Below are 22675 nucleotides of genomic sequence, written 5' to 3'. Positions count from 1 at the left end.
GGCTTGCTCTCTTTCTGGAACACATCTTCTGATCAAACCATCCACTCCCTTTTTATAGAGAAATGGATCATCCCATAGGTATAACCTGCAATCATAAAGAAACTTTTTCTTTTGGTGAGAATTAAAGTCATCAGGTATCACCCCACCTACCACATAGTTCGCATAGTCAGCAAACCATGGTATCTCCTGAACAACAAGTATTTGCTCATCAGCGAATGTGTCCTGAATAGGATGTTCTTCCTCAGTTTCTTTGATTAGGGACATGCGAGATAAGTGGTCCGCAATCGTGTTCTCGCACCCCTTTTTGTCTTTGATTTCCAAATCAAACTCCTGAAGGAGGAGGATCCATCTCAAAAGTCTCGGCTTTGATTCCTGTTTAGCAAACAAATACTTTAAAGCAGCATGATCAATATACACAATGACTTTTGAACCAAGCAAATATGATCTAAATTTGTCAAAAGCATAAACCACGGCCAACAACTCCTTTTCGGTAGTTGCATAATTCATTTGGGCCGGGTTAAGGACATGACTAGCATAATAAATCACATGCAATAATTTGTCCTTTCTCTGTCCTAGGACAGCCCCCACAGCAAGGTCACTTGCATCACACATTATTTCGAAAGGCAAGGACCAATCGGGGGCGATTACAACAGGTGCACTGATCAACTTACTCTTTAAAGTTTCGAAAGCTACCATGCAGTTTTTATCAAAATTAAATTGCTTGTCCTTGACTAGCAAATCAGTCAATGGTTTGGCAACTTTTGAGAAGTCTCTGATAAACCTGCGATAAAAACCTGCATGACCCAAAAAACTCCTTATCCCTTTTTCATTCACCGGAGGTGGGAGGTTAGCTATAACCTCCACTTTGGCTTTGTCCACTTCAATTCCTTTGTGGGAAATTTTGTGTCCTAGCACAATTCCTTCCTGCACCATGAAATGACATTTCTCCCAATTGAGAATAAGGTTAGTTTCCTGACATCTTTGCAAAACAAGAGACAAGTTAGCTAAACAATTATCAAAAGAAGAACCAAACACAGAGAAATCATCCATAAACACCTCCATATACTTTTCAAGCATGTCGGAGAATATAGATGTCATACACCTCTGAAAAGTAGCTGGGGCATTGCATAGCCCAAATGGCATCCGTCTGTAAGCGAAAATACCATAAGGACATGTAAATGCAGTTTTTTCCTGATCTTCCGGGGCTACAGCAATTTGATTGTATCCCGAATATCCATCCAGAAAGCAATAATACTCATGACCTGCAAGTCTTTCTAACATTTGATCAATAAAAGGGAGAGGAAAATGATCCTTTCTTGTTGCTGTGTTCAGTCTTCTGTAATCGATGCATACTCGCCACCCTGTCACTGTGCGAGTTGGGATCAGTTCATTCTTTTCATTTAAAATTACTGTGGTTCCTCCTTTCTTTGGTACCACGTGCACTAGACTTACCCACGAGCTGTCAGAAATGGGGTAAATCATTCCCGAATCTAACAACTTTACAACCTCTTTCCTTACCACTTCTTTCATTGCTGGGTTTAACCTCCTTTGTGGTTGTACTACTGGTTTCTGATTATCCTCCATCAGTATCTTATGCATGCATACTGTGGGGCTAATACCTTTTAAATCCTCAATAGTCCACCCAATAGCACTTTTATGTTTCTTTAGTACCTGTATCAACTTTTCCTCATCTATTGCATTTAGCTCAGAACTGATAATAGCAGGATAATTTGTTCCAGATCCTAGAAAGACATATTTAAGATTTACAGGTAATTGTTTTAATTCAAAATTTATACCTGGTTTACTTACCTTTTCATTTTCTGATTCTGGTGAAGATCTCAGATCCTCCCACCGGCGTGGCTTGGATTTCATCCAAAGAGGTTGTGTATCCAGCATGGCAAGCACTTCTTTTTCTTTTTCATCATCATTCTCTTCAATCTCTCTGACCGACAGACTAAGAACTCTTTCCAATGGTAATTCAGGAAACTTCCTTTGCATTGTGCTAGTTACCATTTGATCAATTACTTCCACAGAGTGGTTTGTACACATATCCTCTTTATGTTTCATAGTATCTCGGACATCAATTCTGAGCTCTTCATCATATACCTTTAGGGTCAAGGTACCTCCCTCAATGTCTATCATGCATCTACCTGTTTCTAAGAAAGGTCTGCCCAGAATCAGAGGTATCTCTTCATCTTCTGGCATTTCCAAAATTACAAAATCAACAGGAAAAACAAATTTATCAACTTTGACCAGAACATCCTCAACTACCCCAAAAGGTCTCTTCACTGAGTGGTCAGCAAATTGAAGTGTCATTCTGGTATCTTGAACATTTCCAATTCCTAGCTTCTTGTAAATAGACAAAGGCATAAGGCTAACACTAGCCCCCAAATCAATCAGTGCCCTTTTAAAAGACCTGTCTCCAATGGTACACGGGATGGTTACAGAACCTCTATCTGGCTTCTTTACTGGAATCTTCATACCCTGCAAAATAGCACTACAAGTTTCAGTTAGTATAACAGGGTCAGTGTCAGTGGTGCGCTTCTTGGAGATGATGTCTTTCATGAATTTCGCATAGATAGGCATCTGCTCGAGTGCCTCAGAGAATGGAATATTGATTTCTAATTTCCTGAACAACTCCATGAATTTCTGAAAAATTTTCTCATCTTGCTTCTTCTTTTTGTTTCTTTGTGGGAATGGAAGCTTAATGATGGGTTTTGGTTCAGGTAGCTTTTCTTGTACCACCGGCAGTGTCACACTTTCTTCCTCAGGTGGTGTCTTGTTTTCTAAGATTTCCAGGTCCACTTCACATAATTTATCTTCTTCTTCATCCTTCTTCTTAAGATCTTCAACAGATTTTCCGCTTCTTGTTGTTACCGCACTCATATTATTGTGCTCCCTCGGATTTGTCACTGTTGCACTAGGTAATGCGCCTGGTATTTGGGAATTTGTCATCTGTTGTGTTATCTGACCCAATTGAATCTCCAGATTTTTAATTGATGCATTGGTGCTCTTCTGATTATTCCTGGTTTCTTCCTGAAATTGCATACTCTGAGTTGCCATCTTCTCTATAGCAATCTCCCAATCCGCTTTCTTAGGTACTTGTTGCTGATACGGTTGTTGTTGCGGCTGATATTGTGGTTGGTAAGGTGGTTGTTGTTGTGGAGGTCATTGATTCTGAATATTACCTTGCTGATCTTTCCAAGAGAAATTAGGATGATTTTTCCACCCCGGATTGTACGTATTTGAGTAGGGATTATTCTGCCTCAGGTAATTTATAGCTTGCACCTGTTCTGCGGTTGCAACACAATGCATGGTAAAGTGTGGTCCACTACAAATCTCACAAATCATAGGTTGAACCGGTTGAACTTGAGCAACAGTCTGGGTATCTAAATTCATCGCTTTCATTCTTCTTTCAACCTCAGCTGCAATCTGGTCTTCCATTTTCACTACCTGATTTGCTAGTTTCAAGTCAATTTTACCCTTTGGCTGCCTCACAGTACGGTCATATAATTCCAAATGCTCATTCGCTGCAATAACTTCGATGATCTTTTTGATACCGGTTGCTGTTGAAAAATTAGATGAGCCACCAGCAGCTGTGTCAATGAGTTGCTTTGTTTTTATCTTCAGCCCATTTACAAAATTCTGCATTTGTTCAGTTGCATCCAGATTATGTGTAGGACATGCAACTAAACATCTCTTGAATCTTTTGTATGCATCTCCAAGTGTCTCTCCGTCTTTCTGTTTAAAATTCACAATGTCATACCTCTTACGGATGTACATAGAAGCAGGAAAATACTCGTTCAAAAATGCTGTTTCCATTTGTTGCCAAGTAGTAATGCTTCCTGCGGGTAGGGAATAGAACCATTCCTCAGCGTCCTCAGATAATGTGAATGGGAACATGACCAATCTCTTTGCCTCTTCAGAATGCCCATCAATTTTTAATGATGTAGTCATAGTCAGAAACCTCTGCAGATGCTTGTTTGCATCCTCATTGATTTTTCCTGAAAAAGGCTTGCTTTCTAACTGACGGATAGTTGAGGGATGTAGCTGGAAGTGAGCAACATTAACAGGTTGGTTAACAATGGTCAACCGCACTGTTGGGTTGTTCTCTCTGCCATAGTCACCTAAAAGTCTTTCCACTGGAGGTGGGTCTGCAGCCATGTTAACAGTGTCTGGATGTGAATCTGTGTCTGACTCAGATTTTTCGGAGTGACAAGAGACTGGTGTGCTAGGTGTGGCCTGTTCTTCGGTGTCAGAATGTGCCAGTTTCTTTCTTCTAGCTTCTCTGAGCTTTGCGCGCAATGTTCTCTCTGGTTCTGCGTCAAAATGAAAATCAGCTGAGGCCTTACCTCGCATACACAGATTAGACAGAAGTTAGTTATAATAATAATGAAAATAAAATTAACAGTAAATAAAATTTCACTGTAGTAATAAAAGGGAAATTCCCCGTTTGTCGATCTCAAGGACTGCTTGACGACACAGAGTTTATAGATTGTTTCAATTAGACAAAAGCCTTTGGTTTTTGTGTTGTGATTAATTATACTACCAATTGCAGATAAATAAAACAAGTAAAAAGGTTGAGCGAGATACAAATGAGAGAAGATTGCTAGGGTTCGGTGAATGAAACTTCTTGTAACAGATATAATTTATGAAGGTTTAGACAATATTCCTGTCCAATTAATTTCGGTCCTCAAGGTTATCTATTCCTAATTCCTTAGTGAAAAGACCTTTGATTATGTAACCTGATTACTATGTCCATAAATAATTAAGTTCATACTCAAGCATTCAAATATCAAGAATTACCGGTCAGATAGAAAATCCCTAGTCCTAGGTTATTTTTACTATCCAAAGTTCTTATCCAGATCAATGAATAATCGCTGTCCAGCTTAAACTATTCATATTAATCATCATTCGTTGGTCCGACGAATAAAGCATAAAGAACAGTAATAAGAACAAATCAATGGAAAAGAAGAAATAATCAATGCATTCATAAACATCAAATCTGTCACATTCAGAATCAGGGTCACCCCCTAGCAATGGGGGGTTTAGCTACTCATAATCGAAATAAAAACAAAGATTAACATTGTTGTCATTACAGAATTTCGTGAGGAATCAATCTTCAATCGTCGGAAAACTCTTGAACATATGAATCCTTTGATAATCGTAGAGTCTCCAGCTCTCAAAACGCGTCTCTTTTCTCTCCAAATCGTCCAACCCTCGGAAAATCGTGTTCTGCCCTCTTAATAGCTATTCAGTTGGACTTTTCCTGATTTTGTGCTCCATACGCGTACTGAGTTGTCCCATACGCGTACTGCACGTAAGACAGCCTCTGATACGCGTACTGCCCAGTCTCATACGCGTATCACCAGAGGCTTGCTATTTTGCTTGATTTTCCATCCCTCTGGTCATATGCGTATGCTACGCGTACTGGGCAGGTCCATACGCGTATCATGTAAGGCCATACGCGTATGGACAGCAGGTTCTCCAAAAAATGATTTTTTTCTTCCGTTTTCTTGCTCGGGCTCAATTTCGCATCTGACGTTTGATTCCCTGAGCTTCCAAACTAGTTTTTTACCTGCTAACATACCAAAAAGTGTAAAATATTCTCAAGAAACTCATAAGTAACAACACACTTAATATTATAGAATTGAGCTTATATCTAACTAAAAATGCTTCAGTTTACACAGTTTACCTGACTTATTTACGGTTAAATAATGGAATGTCTAGCATAAATGGTGACTGATCACTTAATGTATGCAATGTTAGTATATTCCTAACTAATCTAAGAAAAGAGCATTGAAATGTTATGAAAAGGATCTTAAGATATCTTAGAGAAATTTCCAAAGTGAAAGTATGCTTTGTAAGTAGAAAACCTAAACAAATTGCCTCAAAGATGGAGATACGGTGAGAGATATTGATTATAGAGAATCTTATCTGGCTTCCTAATTACATTTTTAAGGAGAGCTATATCGTGGCAGTCGAAACTACAAAAATTTATTTCTTTGCCTACCACAAAGGTAAAGTTTATTACAACAATATAAGCATGCAAAAAGGTGTTATGGATGAAGTGATTCTTGCATAAATTATGGCAAGAATGACATAAGTATGTAGTCCATTGTGATAATCAAGACACAATTCACTTAAGCAAGAATTAGGGTTTTCACTCAAGATCAAAGCACATCGATGTGAGATATCACTAGATACACGATATGTTGTAAAATTCAGATTGATGATGTTTGTTAAGATAGGATGGGGTGAAGTTCTTACCTAAGGACAAGTATGAGTTATGCATAAGTGTTGTTGGACTACTAGAGCCCTCTGCCTAAATTTAAAGAGGGAGATTGATGAGTTTTCCCTCATTAAGAGAAGAGAAAAAGAAGCATAGATAAACTATAAAACATTAAAATAAATTAAAGCGAGTACGAGAGAAGTTTTAGTAAATGGATGGAAAAAGAAGGAGAAAAACTCCCCTTGAATCATATCCATCTATTTGTTACATTCACAGACTATAAAAATTGTACTTTGTTTCACAAAGAGTTTAACCACCATTTGTATACGTGAGATACTAATAATAAATTTTTGTATTCTCATTAATCCACAAGAAATATATTTTTGTTGTTATATTGTTATTATTGCTATTATTCATCATGTGGAAAGTAGATGATCATAAGACAATCAATTAATCTTTAGTCTTGTATTTGGTGTATTTTAATTGATATCTTTTATGAGTTAAGAGAACAATATTGTTAGTCCAACAATTAATAACAATGCTCCATCAAGGTTAATTGGTCTTTCTATAAGTAATATGACTTAATTCCCTGGGGTTGACCTAATGGTGAAGGCTTGAGTCCCTAAATTGTGCTCCTTTCAAGGTCTCGTTTATTCATTTATTTATTTATTTTGCATGGTATTTGATATTTAAATTCATTAGGGATGTATGGGAAAAGATTAACCAACAATTACATTATTATTATCTATTTAAATTCAAATGAGCAATTATGACAACTGTTTTGATTAGTACGTAAGACGTGCAATTAATCGAATTAACAATTATGACAATTACTTTTATTATTACCGTAATAAAATTTGCAAATACAAAAGTTTTGGATGCCACGATTCACTATTAAGAATTTATGATAAAAAGATGAACCCTAAAACTTACATCATATTTCATATTGAAATTCATAAAGAAATTATGACAACTTTTTTATTAATACAACCATAAGACTTACAATTAGGAGAATTTGATACGATGATTTGTTATTAGAGATTTATGGTAAAATGATGAACACATGAAAAATTAGAGACCATAATTTAAAACTAGGGATGTACAAAAATATGGTTAACCAAACTATATTAATAAACCGAATTGCATTGCACCATAAAAAAACTGAATCACTTAAATTGGTTATGAATTGAACCATTTAATATAAACAATTCTAATTCTGTTTTAAACCCGATTGATAACCAGTTTTCTTTTATAGTTAGATTTTATCACATAAAAAAACTTTTTGAGTGAAAAACATTGGAAATTAAAAAATATTTTTTATTATGAAAAAAAGTTTTTTTTTTTTTGAAAATAGGAAAATATATTTTTTCAGGTAATTTTTTAATTTTTCAAAAAAATAAATATTTTCAAGAAATATTTTTTTTTATTCGAAAAATATAGTTTTTTCAGATTTTTCAATCCAATTATTTTTATTCCAAATTATATGTTTCTTTGAAAAATTTTATTTCGATTTTTTTTTCACAAAAATTAAAAAAATTAAAAAATTATATTTGAAAAATCGTTTTTCAAAGTTAAGTTTTTTTTCCGTAAAAAATAAAAATAATTTTTTCCAAATTTTTTGCTTTATAAAAAAAATCAATTAATTTTTTTTTAAAAAAAAAAATCTGAAAATATATATTTTAAATTAATTTTTTTTAATGAATTAAAAATTTGGTTTTATAAGAGCTCAAATTATAAAATTGATTATAAACTAGTTTAAATTAAATTGAAATCATTTTAGCAGTTAACTAAATTTTTATTAAAATGGTTATTATAAATTAAATTAAATTATAAATATGGTTTGATTAAGTACGGTTCATGAACTGATAACACCCTTAATTCAAATTATTCAAACTAATTGGAAAATAAAACTCACAATTATCGAAAGTAAAAACCATAATTCATTATTAAGAATTTATGATAAAAACTTGAACCCTAACATTTGCATTAAAAGTAACAAAAAAAAATCTCAAGCTCAATATTCGACCGATATAAAAGACATGTCATAATATCAATTACTCAATAAATTCATAATCATATACCAAATGCGATTTTTTTTAAATAATTAAGTATTTCAATTTAGTTTCCAAAATAACCACTATTTCAAGTTATTTACCAATATAACCACTTTTCATGTGTTCCTCTAAAGCATGTGCCAGTTGGACCGACACATGCATGTTGACATTTAACAAAGACGCCAATTAAAATGACACATGCATGTTGACATTGAACAAAGCCGCCAATTGAAATGACACATGCATGCAGATGAAGCCAATGCAATTGATGCATGCTTTATGACATGAAGAGCATGCGCCATTGCGTTTGGCGCATACTTTGAATATTATTTTTTTTTTTAATTTATATGTTGTACTTATATAAAATTGAAATAAATAAAATAAATAAATAAATGAAAAATACATAACAATTGACAAAAAAATTATGGTTGAGTTGTTTGGGGACGATATGGTTGCCCGAATTGGGACATTGAATTATTTTGGAAATTAAGCAATGGTTCCTACGGTCTAAGAAAGTCAAACAATGATTGAGTGTTGTGGCGATGAGATGTTTGAGTGTTCATAAGTGGGGGACTATAATGAGATGAGGTTGAATCGTATGAATAATCTAAGCTATATATAGATGTGGTGGCTACGTATGATTGTTGGTGGTAATGATTTGGTTCCTGGTTTTGAGTTTAGGTATGTGGCGTGAATTGGTTGTGAGGTTAGGTGTATATGGTATGGTGATGGTGTGAGGTTAGTCGTTGGGTTTGGATGGGTTGACATTGTTCTTGGACGAGGATTTGTTGTTGGGTGTATGATGACGAAGCTCGTTGGCGTGGATCAATCAAATACATTGGCTCAGACACAAATTGTGGCATTGTAACCAACCTAAACCATACCATATAATGTTGAGTTGGTCTAGCACCATGTATGGTTGGTTCGTTTAAGATGTGTTGACGTCGATTCCTCAAATGACGACGCGTCTCTTTTATGAAGTCTCTCTAATCGGAATAATCCCATTGACCATCGACTATTTGTTTATGCCAATCTCCCAAACACGTCGGAGGTTCTAGAATTTATTGTTGCATGCCGAACTGCAGTTTCACACGATCACTCTAGTGCATCTCCAGAATAGTGAACCAGATGATTGATGTTTTTGTTGTCCAAACTGCATAATCATCATGGTTAACCTGATGGTCAAGACCCAGATACGTCCTCCAGATAAATTGTATAAGAATTTGACATGATTAGAGGATATGTAATTGGATAATTTTTTTAAATCAAAAGTAGAATTGTTTAGTATTAATACATTGTCTGGTCCAATGTGGTCAAAAAGATTGCGATAGACTACTACATCATGTTTGGGACACCTGTTGTAGTTCATCCCCTTAACTAATCACCTAGATCGAAAAGATTGAAAATATATTAGTTACAGTCAGTTGTAGTATAAAGTCTAACAAATTAGAAGATTTAAGATAAACTTACTTTGTTGCGTAGTAGAATGTGAATGGTTTCTCGTTGACCGGGGCGAGTGACGACATTCTTGACCATCCCTGTGCTTGTGGCAAATAGGCGCAAGAATAAAACATATAAGTATTTTTTTTGGCATTTTTACACAACGAACTATATAGATGAGACAAAACAGCTGAACCTCAACTATATGTGCCTACTTTATTTATGTTTCCTAACAACGACAAATACATAATATTTACCGTATTACCAATACTTTTAGAAAATAAAAAAATTACCAAATAGAATCATAATATAATGCCGAGCTTTAATTATCTTTTCATACTCAGTAGATTCTTTGTTTAATGTTATACTTGAATAATACTGTTTAAGATATTTTAAATTAATACCTTAACCCCTAGGTTGACCCGAAGTTTGTCCCATAGTTGTGTCTTCACACAAAGGGGCATCCAACAATTCCTCAAATATATAGTTGTATTGGTTAAATTTACCACACAAAATGGACTAGGACATATGACAAGGGTCAACGATGAGGTCACATGACAACAAATCATGTGGAATCAATGAACTGTGTCTTCAAAGGCATCCGAAACCTACAAATAACCGCTTTAGTGCAAGCAACCTATTTTAGGATATGGGCGCTGTTTGAGATCAGACGGTCCAAATGGAGTTCAGTGTTATAATCTGGGCAGCTGTTCAGTGATGCTTCAATGAAATCATTAAAGAAGAAGTCGCAAAAGCTAATACACACGTGGTCACAGTGTTTGACCGTACTAAAGTTTGGTACAATGTTGCTGAGTCAATGGATCACAATGAAGACATACCGAGGGGACACTATCGAGTGGAACTAGATAGAGATTGGTGTGACTGTAGAAAGTTCCAAGTCTTTCGTATGCCCTGCTCCCATGTCATAACGGTATGTTCAAAGGTTCGACATGATTCTTCTAACTTACTATCCACCGTTTACAAAGTCATAAAGCTATGCAATGTTTACAAAATTAGCTTTTCGGTGGTAGCAAAAGATGATTATTGGCCTGCATATCAAGAGGACATACTCTGACACAATGAAATAATGCAAAGAAAGAAAAATGGCCGCCCAAACAACACCCGTATTCGAACCAAAATGGATACGACGAACAAAATGGTTAGATTATGTAGTTTATGTCGTCATCCCGATCACAATCATACAAACTGTCCCAATATTGGACCAATCACAACAACGTAATTTTAATTGTAACTCTTTTGCTTTATATTAACAACAATATTCATTTCATAAATATCATAAGATTCAGTTACAATAAATTGAAAACAACAATTAAACAATAATTTAAACAACAATTAAACAATAATTAAACAACAACACAACTAACTACAATAATAAAATAACATCACAAACAAATACAACAAATAAACAACATAATTATGCGATTACAACAGTCAAAACAATTTTGTGAGAAATATACATCATCCTGTGAACGTCTCTGTTAGTTTTAACATTCACGCAGAAACGAACTTCTTCTTTTTGGTTGAACGTGGTATCAAATCATTGAGTTCTTCTGATCTTTTCACCCTTCACAATTTCTCCATCTAACCAACGATTCAAGGTCTTGTTAAGATGTTCGAACGTATCTATATTTCAAACTCAGATCTTTATAGGAGGCTGAAAAAATTAAATTTGCATTTCTCTTGTGAATATAAGGACACATATATGAACATGAAGACATTTTAAAGAAAAATGGAAGGAAAATGAAGAAAAATGGAAGAAAATAGTAAAAAGACGTGTGAAAAATTATGGGAGGGTGATGCTGTATTTATAGATGAAGTGCAGAAGCAATAGCCACATGCACTGACGCCTCCACTAAGTAGACTATGCATGCGCCATTGCATGTGGCGCATAAGACATGCATGCACCACTCCTAATGGCACCATGGACATGCATGTGCCAATGCCAATGACACATATGTATAATATTTTCATTAGATGCGCCAATACAATATTTTCATTAGATGCGCCAATACAACATGCGCCTTTGTTTCATTTTTATTTGAAAAATGGTTATTTTGATAAATATTTTGAAACATTGATTATTTTTGAAATTTATTTAAAAAACTTATTATTTAACAAACAAATCACCAAATACATAATGAGTTAAGAACAATATTAGCAAATCATCGAGAAAGAAAAATAACTAAATTAACAAAAAAATAAATAAATTAAAACACAAATAGTAATTTAGCCCAACAAAAAAATGTGAGCTATGTATGAAATATATTAAGGCTTAAGGCAGAGGTACCTCATAAGTAGTTTCTCTTTGCCGACTGGGGGTGCCAGTAACAATATATAAAACGGAACGTTTGATAGTAGAGAAGGTTCATTCCCCCCTTTTTATGTCTGAGAACCCTAATTTCGTGAACTTCACCAAAAACGTCCTCCCAATTTTCCACGGTAATTGATTTATTTTTGCCCTAACTAAGATTGTTTACAACGGTTTAAATCCGTCATGTCAGCTATCTCCTTTGATTACGGCTAGGTCAATTTATGATTTTTCATCTATTTATTTCTGGAATTTCAATTGCTTACGCACTGTGTTGTTACCCCTGAATCATTGTTATTTTTTCTTCCTAGCTACGGTACTGCACTAATTTGCTGGTTAAATTATGAACGTATGAAGTAGTGAATGTAATCTGTTGGAAATTATTGAGAATCAGAATTATGCATTGTGCATATTGTTTGTTTGATATGATACCTGATTGTATGGATATTGTAGTTGAAGGGGCTGCAATTCAGCAGGTTTTGGGTTAGGGTTATTGATCAAAATGGCATCAGTCTCTAGTCAGCAACAGTTCCGGTACACCCAGCCACCTTCGAAGGTGCTTCATTTGAGAAACTTGCCATGGGAATGCACCGAGGAGGAACTGATTGAACTTGGGAAGCCATTTGGAAAGGTTGTGAACACGAAATGCAATGTTGGGTCAAATCGAAATCAAGCTTTTATTGAATTTGTGAGTGTTTTGTTTCCTTATTTTGATATTGTTTTCTCATTCATATGAAATAAAATTACTGATTGTTAGCTTCAAATCATATGTTGTTGGTATAACTTACAGACAGATTTGAATCAAGCCATTGCAATGATATCATACTATGCCTCATCTTCGGAGCCCGCACAAGTGCGAGGGAAAACTGTTTATCTGCAATATTCAAATAGGCAAGAAATAGTGCATAACAAAACTGCTGCAGATGTTGCTGGAAATGTTTTGTTAGTAACAATTGAGGGTGAAGATGCACGCCTTGTCAGCATTGACGTCTTGCATTTGGTAAGAAATGACATGTGTCGCGTGTGCATCAGTTATATGCTAACACGGTCACCACAAGGATGCTAGTCCTTTAGAGTTGTGATTAGGTTTTTCTTTGTCAGGGCATGGAAAACTTGATATGTATATAAATGAATCAGCCGACCCATGTGAAGGCAATATCTTCGATGGCAGCTTAGTGCTTTGGGAGAAATAGCACTTGTGTGTTTGTCTCTTTTCTCCTTTCCCTATCATTACCTCTCTCTTCCCTATTCTCCCTCTGAACTCCTACCACTTTTGTAGTTTAGGATGTTACGTCTTTTTTCCTTTTTCTTATTTGTGCACACATGCTGCATTTACTCATCATCTGCATTTTCTCTGTACATAGATTAATCACCAGATTCTGTGATGTTCAGTTATTTCATTGTGTTCTTGCAATTGTTTGGTTGTTTTTCATATTTTCTTAGTCTTCCAAAGTAGGCTAAACGTTCCCTTTTAAACTTGGCAGTTAAATGCTAGTTTTCACATGATTTATAGTTGAGGAGGTAGTTCACTTTGAAAGTACGATGTTTGAATTAAATCTTCATGTATCAAAAGTTAATGGTACCCTCTCCTTTCAAACTTCTTTTATTATTCTGGTCAAGTATTCTTGGCAGTTATTCATCTAAGAAAATCATGATTTGAAATATATCCCTTGACTTAGCTATTCCCCCATTTTCTGTTGTTAAAATTAGAGATTTAATGAGGAATTTATGGAAATTGTTGTTGGTTTCTTAATTTTTCATTTGTTTTTCTCATTACTTACAAGGTTCTGTTTCTTGTGATACCACTAATGCATGCAAGGAAAACATTTTTCTATTAGCATATCATGATATATACTGATTTACTTAAAGCCTTAAATTTTCCTTGCGCTATTTAAGCCTTTTCATGGTTTTCTTTTTTAATCTTTATCTTCCATTTCCATAAAATGGAGCTTGGTGGTTTATGTAAGTTATGAATTGACTTGCTTATATGCTGAAATTTTAATTTGTCGCATTCCTCTTTTCTGTAATATATCTTCGAAAGCACAAGCCTTTGTTCATATTGGGAAGTTTTTAAATTTATCTTAACAAATATCATCTTGAAACTTGAAAGTTTAACATTTGCTTTTGTAGGTATTTTCAGCCTTTGGTTTTGTGCATAAGATTACTACTTTTGAGAAGACAGCAGGATTCCAGGTTAATGATAAGAAATCTTTTTTTGTTGCTGTCCCTATTTTGATGCTGTAACCAAAAAGCTTATTCTATGTACTACTGTTTAGGCACTGGTTCAATTCTCAGATGCAGAGACTGCTACTTCTGCAAAGGATGCTTTGGATGGAAGAAGCATACCCAGGTACCAATTTTAATACTTGTTTGACGATGTTTCAGTACAACTGATGGGTAGGGGTATCATGGGGGTAGATGTCATGTCATGGTGCATTTGTTCTCAGATGAGTCAATACTCAACTATTTGATTTTTTGTTGTACATTCACACTTTGGTTGTTCTTTTAGTATACCTCTGTCCCTAAATATATGACATTCTTGAGAAATTTCCTTGTTCTTTTTTATATCTTAATCAAAATACTCCTAATTATTCTACATATATTTTTTTGTAACCAGTATTGGTAGAAGGATGAAAAGTGGTTCAGAAAGTTAGATCAATTAGTTAGGGGAGTCAAAACTGTTAGTTAGAGGAGATTTATTAGACAAATAAATAGGGTGATATAAAGTTTGTAGGATCATTCTGATTTGTTAATTTGGGAAAGCAGAGCAGTGACTCTGTTGCAAAGTATTTCTTAGAGGAGAAATCTTTCTTCAACTATCAGTCAATAAAATTGATTATTTGTTCTCAAGTTTTCTATCCATTTTCATAGCTCTTCCCTAGTTTCCTAACAGTGACACGTTAGTATGGCTAGCTACTGAATGCCAACTGGGCAGGACTTGAAGTCCCAAATTTTAGCTGAACTGCAACTTAGTAGTTATTGGAACATTAATTAGCTCTTATTATTTATGTGTTCGGTATTTCATATTGTTGATCTTTAATCCCACCTTTGTATCAGGTATCTGCTTTCTGAACAGGTTGGGCCATGTACCCTCAAGATCACATATTCTGGTCATACAGACTTAACTGTTAAGTTTCAAAGCCACAGGAGCAGGTATTTCTGATTTCCTTAGTATTTAACCGGCTTGCTTGAAACCTTGCTTTGGCAAAGCTTTTCTAATTTTGTTCTTCTGGATATTGGTTGGATGTACCCCTTTATCAGCTATGATCCGTTTTCCTTTCCATTATGAAAGTAAAAAAATATATTAATTAGTTATATTTCTTGCTCCAGAGACTATACTAATCCTTACCTTCCTGTTGCTCAATCAGCTATTGAGGGAGGCGGACAGGTAAAGTTTTGACTGTTTTGTTTTAAGGGATAGCATGTTATATATCTTGTCACTTGATTTGTGCAATTGGCAACCTCATAATTGCTTGTTTTAAAAGTCTTTCTTCATTCACATCTGTTAGGTGTTTAACTTGCATGCTGACTTATTTAATGAGGATTTTTATCCATAACTTTTCCAGGTCATGGTTGGTTTGGATGGGAAAAGACTGGAGGCTGAGAGTAACGTTCTTCTTGCATCTATTGAGAACATGCAATATGCTGTAACATTGGATGTCTTACATACGGTATTTTTAAGCCTGGCCAACTGTTTTTTACACTGTTTTTAGGCAATACAGCTTAAGATAATAATACCGCACTTCTGTTTCTTTTTTGTGATAGGTTTTCTCTACTTTTGGACCTATTCAAAAGATTGCAATGTTTGATAAGAATGGTGCTTTACAGGCTCTGATTCAATATCCAGGTTAGGTTGGATTATTTTAAGAATTTACCTGATAATTATTTGGATATACTATAATTTGAGTCTCCATTATTAGTACCCGTGCATAGTGCAAACCAAGTGGGTATGCTTGCCAGACTGTTTTCCATGTCACCTAAAGCCTTAGACATTTCATTTGGGAGAAGATCTCATATGTGCTACTGACTCTATGAAAATCAAACATTTATGGATGGTTGAGGAGACTGGCAAGGGTTATAGTATGCATATTTGTATATGTACCTAGATGAACTTCATCATTTGCAGTATCATCCTGGATAGCTGCTTTGTTTGATCTAATAATACTTCAAACCAAAAGCGGTCCTACTGGGATTAGTTTATGGATTTAATATATATACATTGGAAGTTTAAGTATTTTTTACACCATCAATCAATCATAACTGTTAGATCATTGATCATGTTTGACTTTAATTGTATCTGTTTCTAAAGTGAGGCATATGATAGTGTTAAATCTTTTACATGGATAGTGTATGACAATTAAACTCTTAATTAAAATCTATTTTGGATAGAAATATTTAACAAAGATACTTGTACTTTGCTCAATTTTCCTGTGAGTAATTTCCAAAGATATGATTGCTCTCTCAATATTTCTGGGTATGCTGCTTGCTGGGAATCTCCTCAGCAAAGCCTATACTTATCTTTTATAAGTATAATAATGACAATTCAAGAGTTAAGTATGCTTTTTTTTGTCAGTGTCTCAGAATGGAAACACGGGAAATTTTAACCTTATCAGTAGATAGAGATTTACTTGTCGCCTTGTTTTATGTTATACCATCATTTGGTCATTATAAGCTTGAGAGTTACATGCTATGGCTTACAGATACACAGACAGCTGTTGTGGCCAAAGAAGCCTTGGAAGGTCACTGCATTTATGATGGAGGTTTTTGCAAGCTCCACCTCTCGTATTCACGTCATACGGATCTTAGTATAAAGGTAAACAATCAACCTTATCTTGTAAACTGAGGATTAATGCCATTTAAATAAATGCTTGAACGAATATATGAATTGAAGATGCCTTAATACATTATGATAACTAGTCTATTTGTTGTGGCAGAGATCAACTGGTGTAATAATTTTTTGAACTTGTTGCATGTATTATGGCTCTGCTGCTTTAATTTCATGATGACTTGTTTAATTACAGGTCAATAATGATAGGAGTAGAGACTATACCATTCCTATTACACCTGTTGTGAACCTTCAGCCCTCAATTTTAGGGCAACCTGTTTCTATGACGGGTGCTCCTGCTCAGCAATACAATGGGTCTCAGTATACTCCAGTTTCTGACCCAGCTATGATACCTCAACCACAGGCAGGATGGGGAACAGCTCCACCGGCAGTTGCTCAATCTATGCCAATGCAAATGTACAACAATACTTACATGCCACCTGGAAACATGCCACCACAAATGCCACCTGGAAACATGCCACCACAAATGCCACCTGGAAACATGCCACCTGGAATGCAATTTCCAAATCATAGCATGCTGCAACCAACATCCACACTACCTGCGTATGGGTTTGACCGCACTCAATAGCTTGCTCGTTTTTTGTGTCTCGAATTGATCTGCATTTGCTAAGAGTCAGCTGACCTCTGCTGAAGTTATTTAAATTTCTCATTTGGTGAAACTGGCAGTCATTTAATAATGTTTTGAACCTCAAATAGGTGAGTTAAAATTTTCCCCTTTATTATTTTTTATATTCAGTGTCTGCATTAAATTGACTAAACTTTTAATTGGCTTAGCTTTGAAACAAAATGTTATGTTTGTTTCTGGATTAGGTCCGGAAATAACTAATCTATGACCAGGAAATGGTATTTGAAAAGTAATTTTAGTTAGTAGTATTTCATGCTATTGCTTTTTTAGCTATGGATTATAAGTTAAATTTCAAGGGTTTAAAAATCAGTCGCACTGAGATTTACATTTACCTTTTTATAAGGAAACTAGTGAGACTCAGAATCTGGAGGCTCTAAATTTAACATCAGTTATTTTACCACTAGTTCAAAATACAACTTAGGTAGTAGTTGGAAGGATATTATAGCTTTGTTAAACTTTCTTACAACATAAAAGCTCATTTGAATTTATGAATGAATTTATGAATGTGTTCGAGAGTATTGTTGAATCTGAATTACACCCCTTTTACGTAAAAGGAAGTTTGGGTGTGAAGTATAATACCCTTTTAAGGTAAAAGCAAGTTTGGGTGTGTTGGAATTTGATTCTCCCCAATTTTCCCCGTGCGCAATTTTGAACCGTTAGATTAATCTAATAGTTAAAGGATAACAAAAAAAAAAATCATTTAAAAAGAGAGAAATAAATATCAATCTTTATTTTATTTTGTTTTCTTCATCGATTATATATCTTGTAGTAACTTGAGAAAACAACAAAAGCAATAAAAAAATCACAACACAACACCCATAAATAATATACCTCTTGAATAATACTCTGTTGGGTCTTCATTTATAAGAAAAAGTTTATTTTTTAGATTCTTTGAATAATAATGTATTTGGTCCATTATACCGTCTAAATACTTATTCAATGAATTTAAAAAGTAAAATTTCTCTTATAAATGGGATTGGAGGTAGTAGTATCGAGTACAACATATGACACATGATATACAAGAGTGTCTAATCAAAATCTAGGATATATGCAATATCCATATGTATACAATGGAAGCGATTATGAAATATTAGAAGATTTTCAAATTTCTTCATACAACTTTGCCTTTTTCTTTAATCTTTTTAGAATTACTTGAAATTCAATAATATAATGGGGTGAGATAATAATCTTATTTAGTTTTTCTATCTTATGGGTGCACTTGGCTCTAATGGATTACTAAATAATATTCTAATTTAAGTCAGTCGATTTTGTGCTATTTGTATACATTTACAAATAGAACACAAGCTTAAGTATTTAAGGGCTTTTCAATAATATTCTAATTTAAGTCAGTCAATTTTGTGTTATTTGTATACATTTACACAATAGAACCCAAGCTTAAGTATTTAAGGGCTTTTCGCACTGTAGGAAACATATAAACTTGTGTCCAAATGACTCAATAAATTACTATTTCGCACTGTAGGAAACATATAAACTTGTGTCCAAATGACTCAATAAATTACTATTTGCAAATACAACAATAAAATATCTTTCCCTTACTGATTCTACATCTAGGACTGTGGACACGAATCACAAATCTTTGCACAATGATTTGTCTTACACTACGAATTTTAATCCTCCATGGGACTCTAATCCATTTTAAGGATCACTCCTCTATGAGACTCTAACCCCCTTTTGAGGTTCACTTCTCTATGAGACTTTAACCCACTTTTGAGGTTCACTCCTTCATACGACTCTAATCCATTTTAAGGAATACAAATCAATGGTTCATCTATCTCGATCACTATTTTAAATAAGAGTCGGACTTGGGATAAGCACGAAAAAAGGTTATTTCTGAATACATGATTAGTCACGACAATCACTACGCGATTATACTCATCAAACACTATGTGATTATACTTATCATACACATTATCATACTATGTTTCAATACAAGTCCATTAACTTACAACTAGATTATCGTTCACCATCCATGTCATTCGACACTCGTAGATGGAACGATTTATCTTAAGTTACTACTCGTTCATGGATACATACCGAGATACCTTTCACAATCGAGCATCATAACCTAAGTTAATTATCATAACATAAGTTTATCCTTCTAATCATTTTAACCTAACCAATATCCTAGGTTAAGACACATTCATTTTCATAGAATTTGATCAATTATTGCCAATTCAATGCATACATATCATAAGTTATAGAACATATAAGATAACTTAGAATCATTAAACAAGTGATATTTAGCATGAAACATGGGAAACAATCAGTTATCTTGGGGAACAATCAATTGTCCTAAACATTATGTCTAACATTTTTACTACAGTGACATCATGACAATAGAGTATACTAGGGATGACAATGGATTATCACCTGGGAGGATTAAAATTCAGTGTAATAGACGAATCATTGTGGAAAGATCCGTGACATGTCTCCATAGTCCTAGACGTAGGATCGGACGGAAAAAGATACTTCATTTTTGCATACACTAGTAGTAATTTATTGAGTTACATGGACTCAATTTTATATGTTTCCATACGATGCAGAAAACCCCTTAGATACTTAAGCTTGTGTTCTATTGTAAAGGTATACAAGTAGGACAAAGTTGATTGGTCGGGATAAGCCCGAAAAACAATTATTCCCGAATACGTGATTATACTCATCGACCACTACGTGATTATACTTATCATACACATTATCATACTATTTTTCCATACAAGCTCATTAAAACGCAACTAGATTGTCTTTCGCCATCCATTATATTCGGCACTCTCGTACATGGAACGACTACCGAGGTACCTTTCACAATTGAGCATCACAATCTATGTTAATTATCATAATCTAAGTTTATCCTTCCTAAACATTTTAACCTAACGAAGATCCTAGGTTAGACACATTCATTTTCATAGAATTTGATCAATTATTGTCAATTCAATGCACAAATATCACATCATAAGTCATAGAACATCTAAGATAGCTTAGAAACATCAAACAAGTGATATTTAGCATGAAACATAAGCAACAATCAATTGTCTTGAGGAATAAATGATTGTCCTAAAAATTATGTCAAGCATTTCTGCTATAGTGACATCATGACAATAAATTGTAGCAGAGATGACAATGAAATGTGACAATTGATTATGACAATGAATTGTCACCTGGGAGGATTAAAATTCACAGTGTAACAAACAAATCATTGTGCAAAGATCCGTGACCCATCTCCACAGTCCTAGACATGGGATCCGTCGGGGAAAAATGTTTTGTTTTTGCATTCCCGAATAGTGATTTATTGAGTTATGTGGACTCAGGTTTATATGTTTCCATACGAAGCGGAAAACTCCTTAGATATTTAAGCTCATGTTCTGTTGTGTAAATGTATACAAGTAAGACAAAGTCGACTGGTCAGGATAAGCACGGAAAAAAGGGTTATTCTTGAGTATGTGATTAGTCATAACAATCACTACGTTATTGTACTCATCAATCACTATGTAATTATACTTATCAGCCACTACGTGATTATACTCATCAAACACATTATCATACTGTGTTTCTTTACAAGCCCATTAACTTGCAACTAGATTATCGTTTGCCATCCATGCCATTTGACACTTTCGTAGATGAAATAGTTCATCTCAAGTGACTACTGCTCATGGGTACACACCGAGACCTTTCACAATCGAGCATCATAACCTAAGTTAATTATCATAACCTAAGTTTATCCTTTCTAATCATTTTAACCTAACCAAAATCCTAAGTTAAAATGATTAGAAAGGATAAACACATTCATTTTCATAAAATTTGATCAATTATTGTCAATTCAATCTATACATATCATATAATAAGTTATAGAACATCTAAGATAACTTAGAATCATCAAACATGATATTTAGCATGAATAAAGGGAAACAATTGATTGTCTTGGGGAACAATCGTTTGTCCTAAACATTATGTCCAACATTTTTGCCACAGTGAGATCATGGTAATAGATTGTAGCAGGGATGAAAGTGGATTGTGATAATCGATTGTCACCTGGGACTTTCCAGATTTCTCCATAGATTCATGATGGCAATCAATTGTTTTGTTATGAAATCGAATGTACTATGCATTTCCTCCATAATCCCACTTCTAAACACACATTTCTCAATCTTTAACCATTCTAAACCATACCTAATCATAATATAACATGCCCAAGTGCTTCAAATTATGAGATCAACATCTCTTAACACGAAGAAACAACAACATAGTTTCACCATATGATTTCATAATATGAGCCTACCATCAATCCAACAACGACACAACATCCAACATATCATCATACGACACTCAAACATAATTAAATATCATGAATAATCCATAATATGCATACAACATAACAAGGAAACCATGTATCAACCATCAATTCTACAAAACCTTAATTACCATTTTCATGAATTTCCCCCCAAAGCTAACACTAACTAAGAACCCTCCTCTTAGAAAGAAAGATGATACTGAAATTGAGATGAAATCCTTCTTTCTTCTTCTTAATCCAAGCTCTTCTACTTCTCCTCCAAACTTTTCCTTCAAACTCTCTCTTTCACTTTTCTTTACTAGCAAAATGGAATGAATGAAAGGTTTGTATGATGTGTAGTAAGCTCATTTGCCCTTTAATGGGCTTAATGGGGAAATGACCATCTTTCTCTTGCCAAACTTCCTTATTCTCCAAATTGCCACTTATCTCAATTACCAAATTTCCCTTGTTTACTAACTAGTAAGGATTAAGATAATTTATTAAGAATTAATCTCATATTAATTCACCAATTACTCAATTTGTTCCACTTAACAAAGAAATGAGCAGTTAAGAGAATATGGAATGTTACATTCAACCCCTTAAATAAACTTTGACAAGAGGAATATCCTTGTTCCTTAATGTCTTAGCTGCACGATCTACAATTTGGCTGAGTTGAGGTTGGAAAGAAAGATTTGCCTCTACCTCAATAATATATGGAAGAAGAGGCTAGAGAGAGTCAGAAATGAATCTCCTAAGTTGAGATACGTGGAATACATCATACAAACCAGATAGTGAGGGTGGTAATGCTTATTGGTATGCCACTTTACCAATTTGTATGATGATCTGATATGGTCTAACGTACCT

General features: G+C 34.4%; 1 protein-coding gene across 2 annotated transcripts; it reads left to right on the top strand.

Annotated features, from left to right (window-relative positions):
* Window positions 1–12018: 12018 nt before the first annotated feature.
* LOC127082201 (polypyrimidine tract-binding protein homolog 2) lies at window positions 12019–17795 on the top strand. Of its 2 annotated transcripts, none has more exons than XM_051022438.1 (11): window positions 12019–12186; window positions 12509–12743; window positions 12846–13055; window positions 14186–14248; window positions 14332–14405; window positions 15113–15208; window positions 15386–15443; window positions 15622–15726; window positions 15821–15902; window positions 16756–16868; window positions 17077–17795. In XM_051022438.1, the coding sequence occupies exons 2-11, from the start codon at window positions 12558–12560 to the stop codon at window positions 17467–17469; spliced, it is 1380 nt and encodes a 459-aa protein (XP_050878395.1). In that variant the 5' UTR covers window positions 12019–12186; window positions 12509–12557; the 3' UTR covers window positions 17470–17795. The 2 variants fall into 2 exon arrangements, with proteins under 2 accessions (XP_050878395.1, XP_050878396.1); XM_051022439.1 differs by having other exon boundaries at window positions 12063–12243.
* The last annotated feature ends 4880 nt before the right edge of the window (window positions 17796–22675 follow it).

The sequence above is a fragment of the Lathyrus oleraceus genome, chromosome 5 (assembly GCF_024323335.1).
Source record: "Lathyrus oleraceus cultivar Zhongwan6 chromosome 5, CAAS_Psat_ZW6_1.0, whole genome shotgun sequence".
Lineage (NCBI taxonomy): Eukaryota > Viridiplantae > Streptophyta > Magnoliopsida > Fabales > Fabaceae > Lathyrus > Lathyrus oleraceus.
Note: the sequence above shows the minus strand (reverse complement) of the source record. Positions and strands in the feature narration are given on the sequence as shown.

Bases quoted from the DNA above. Each gene is read 5' to 3' on its own strand.
- LOC127082201 (XM_051022438.1), top strand. From the start codon at position 12,558: ATGGCATCAGTCTCTAGTCAGCAACAGTTCCGGTACACCCAGCCACCT. The intron at 15,209-15,385 runs GTATTTCTGATT...TTCTTGCTCCAG, and splicing joins TTTCAAAGCCACAGGAGCAG to AGACTATACTAATCCTTACC. The intron at 16,869-17,076 runs GTAAACAATCAA...GTTTAATTACAG, and splicing joins ATACGGATCTTAGTATAAAG to GTCAATAATGATAGGAGTAG.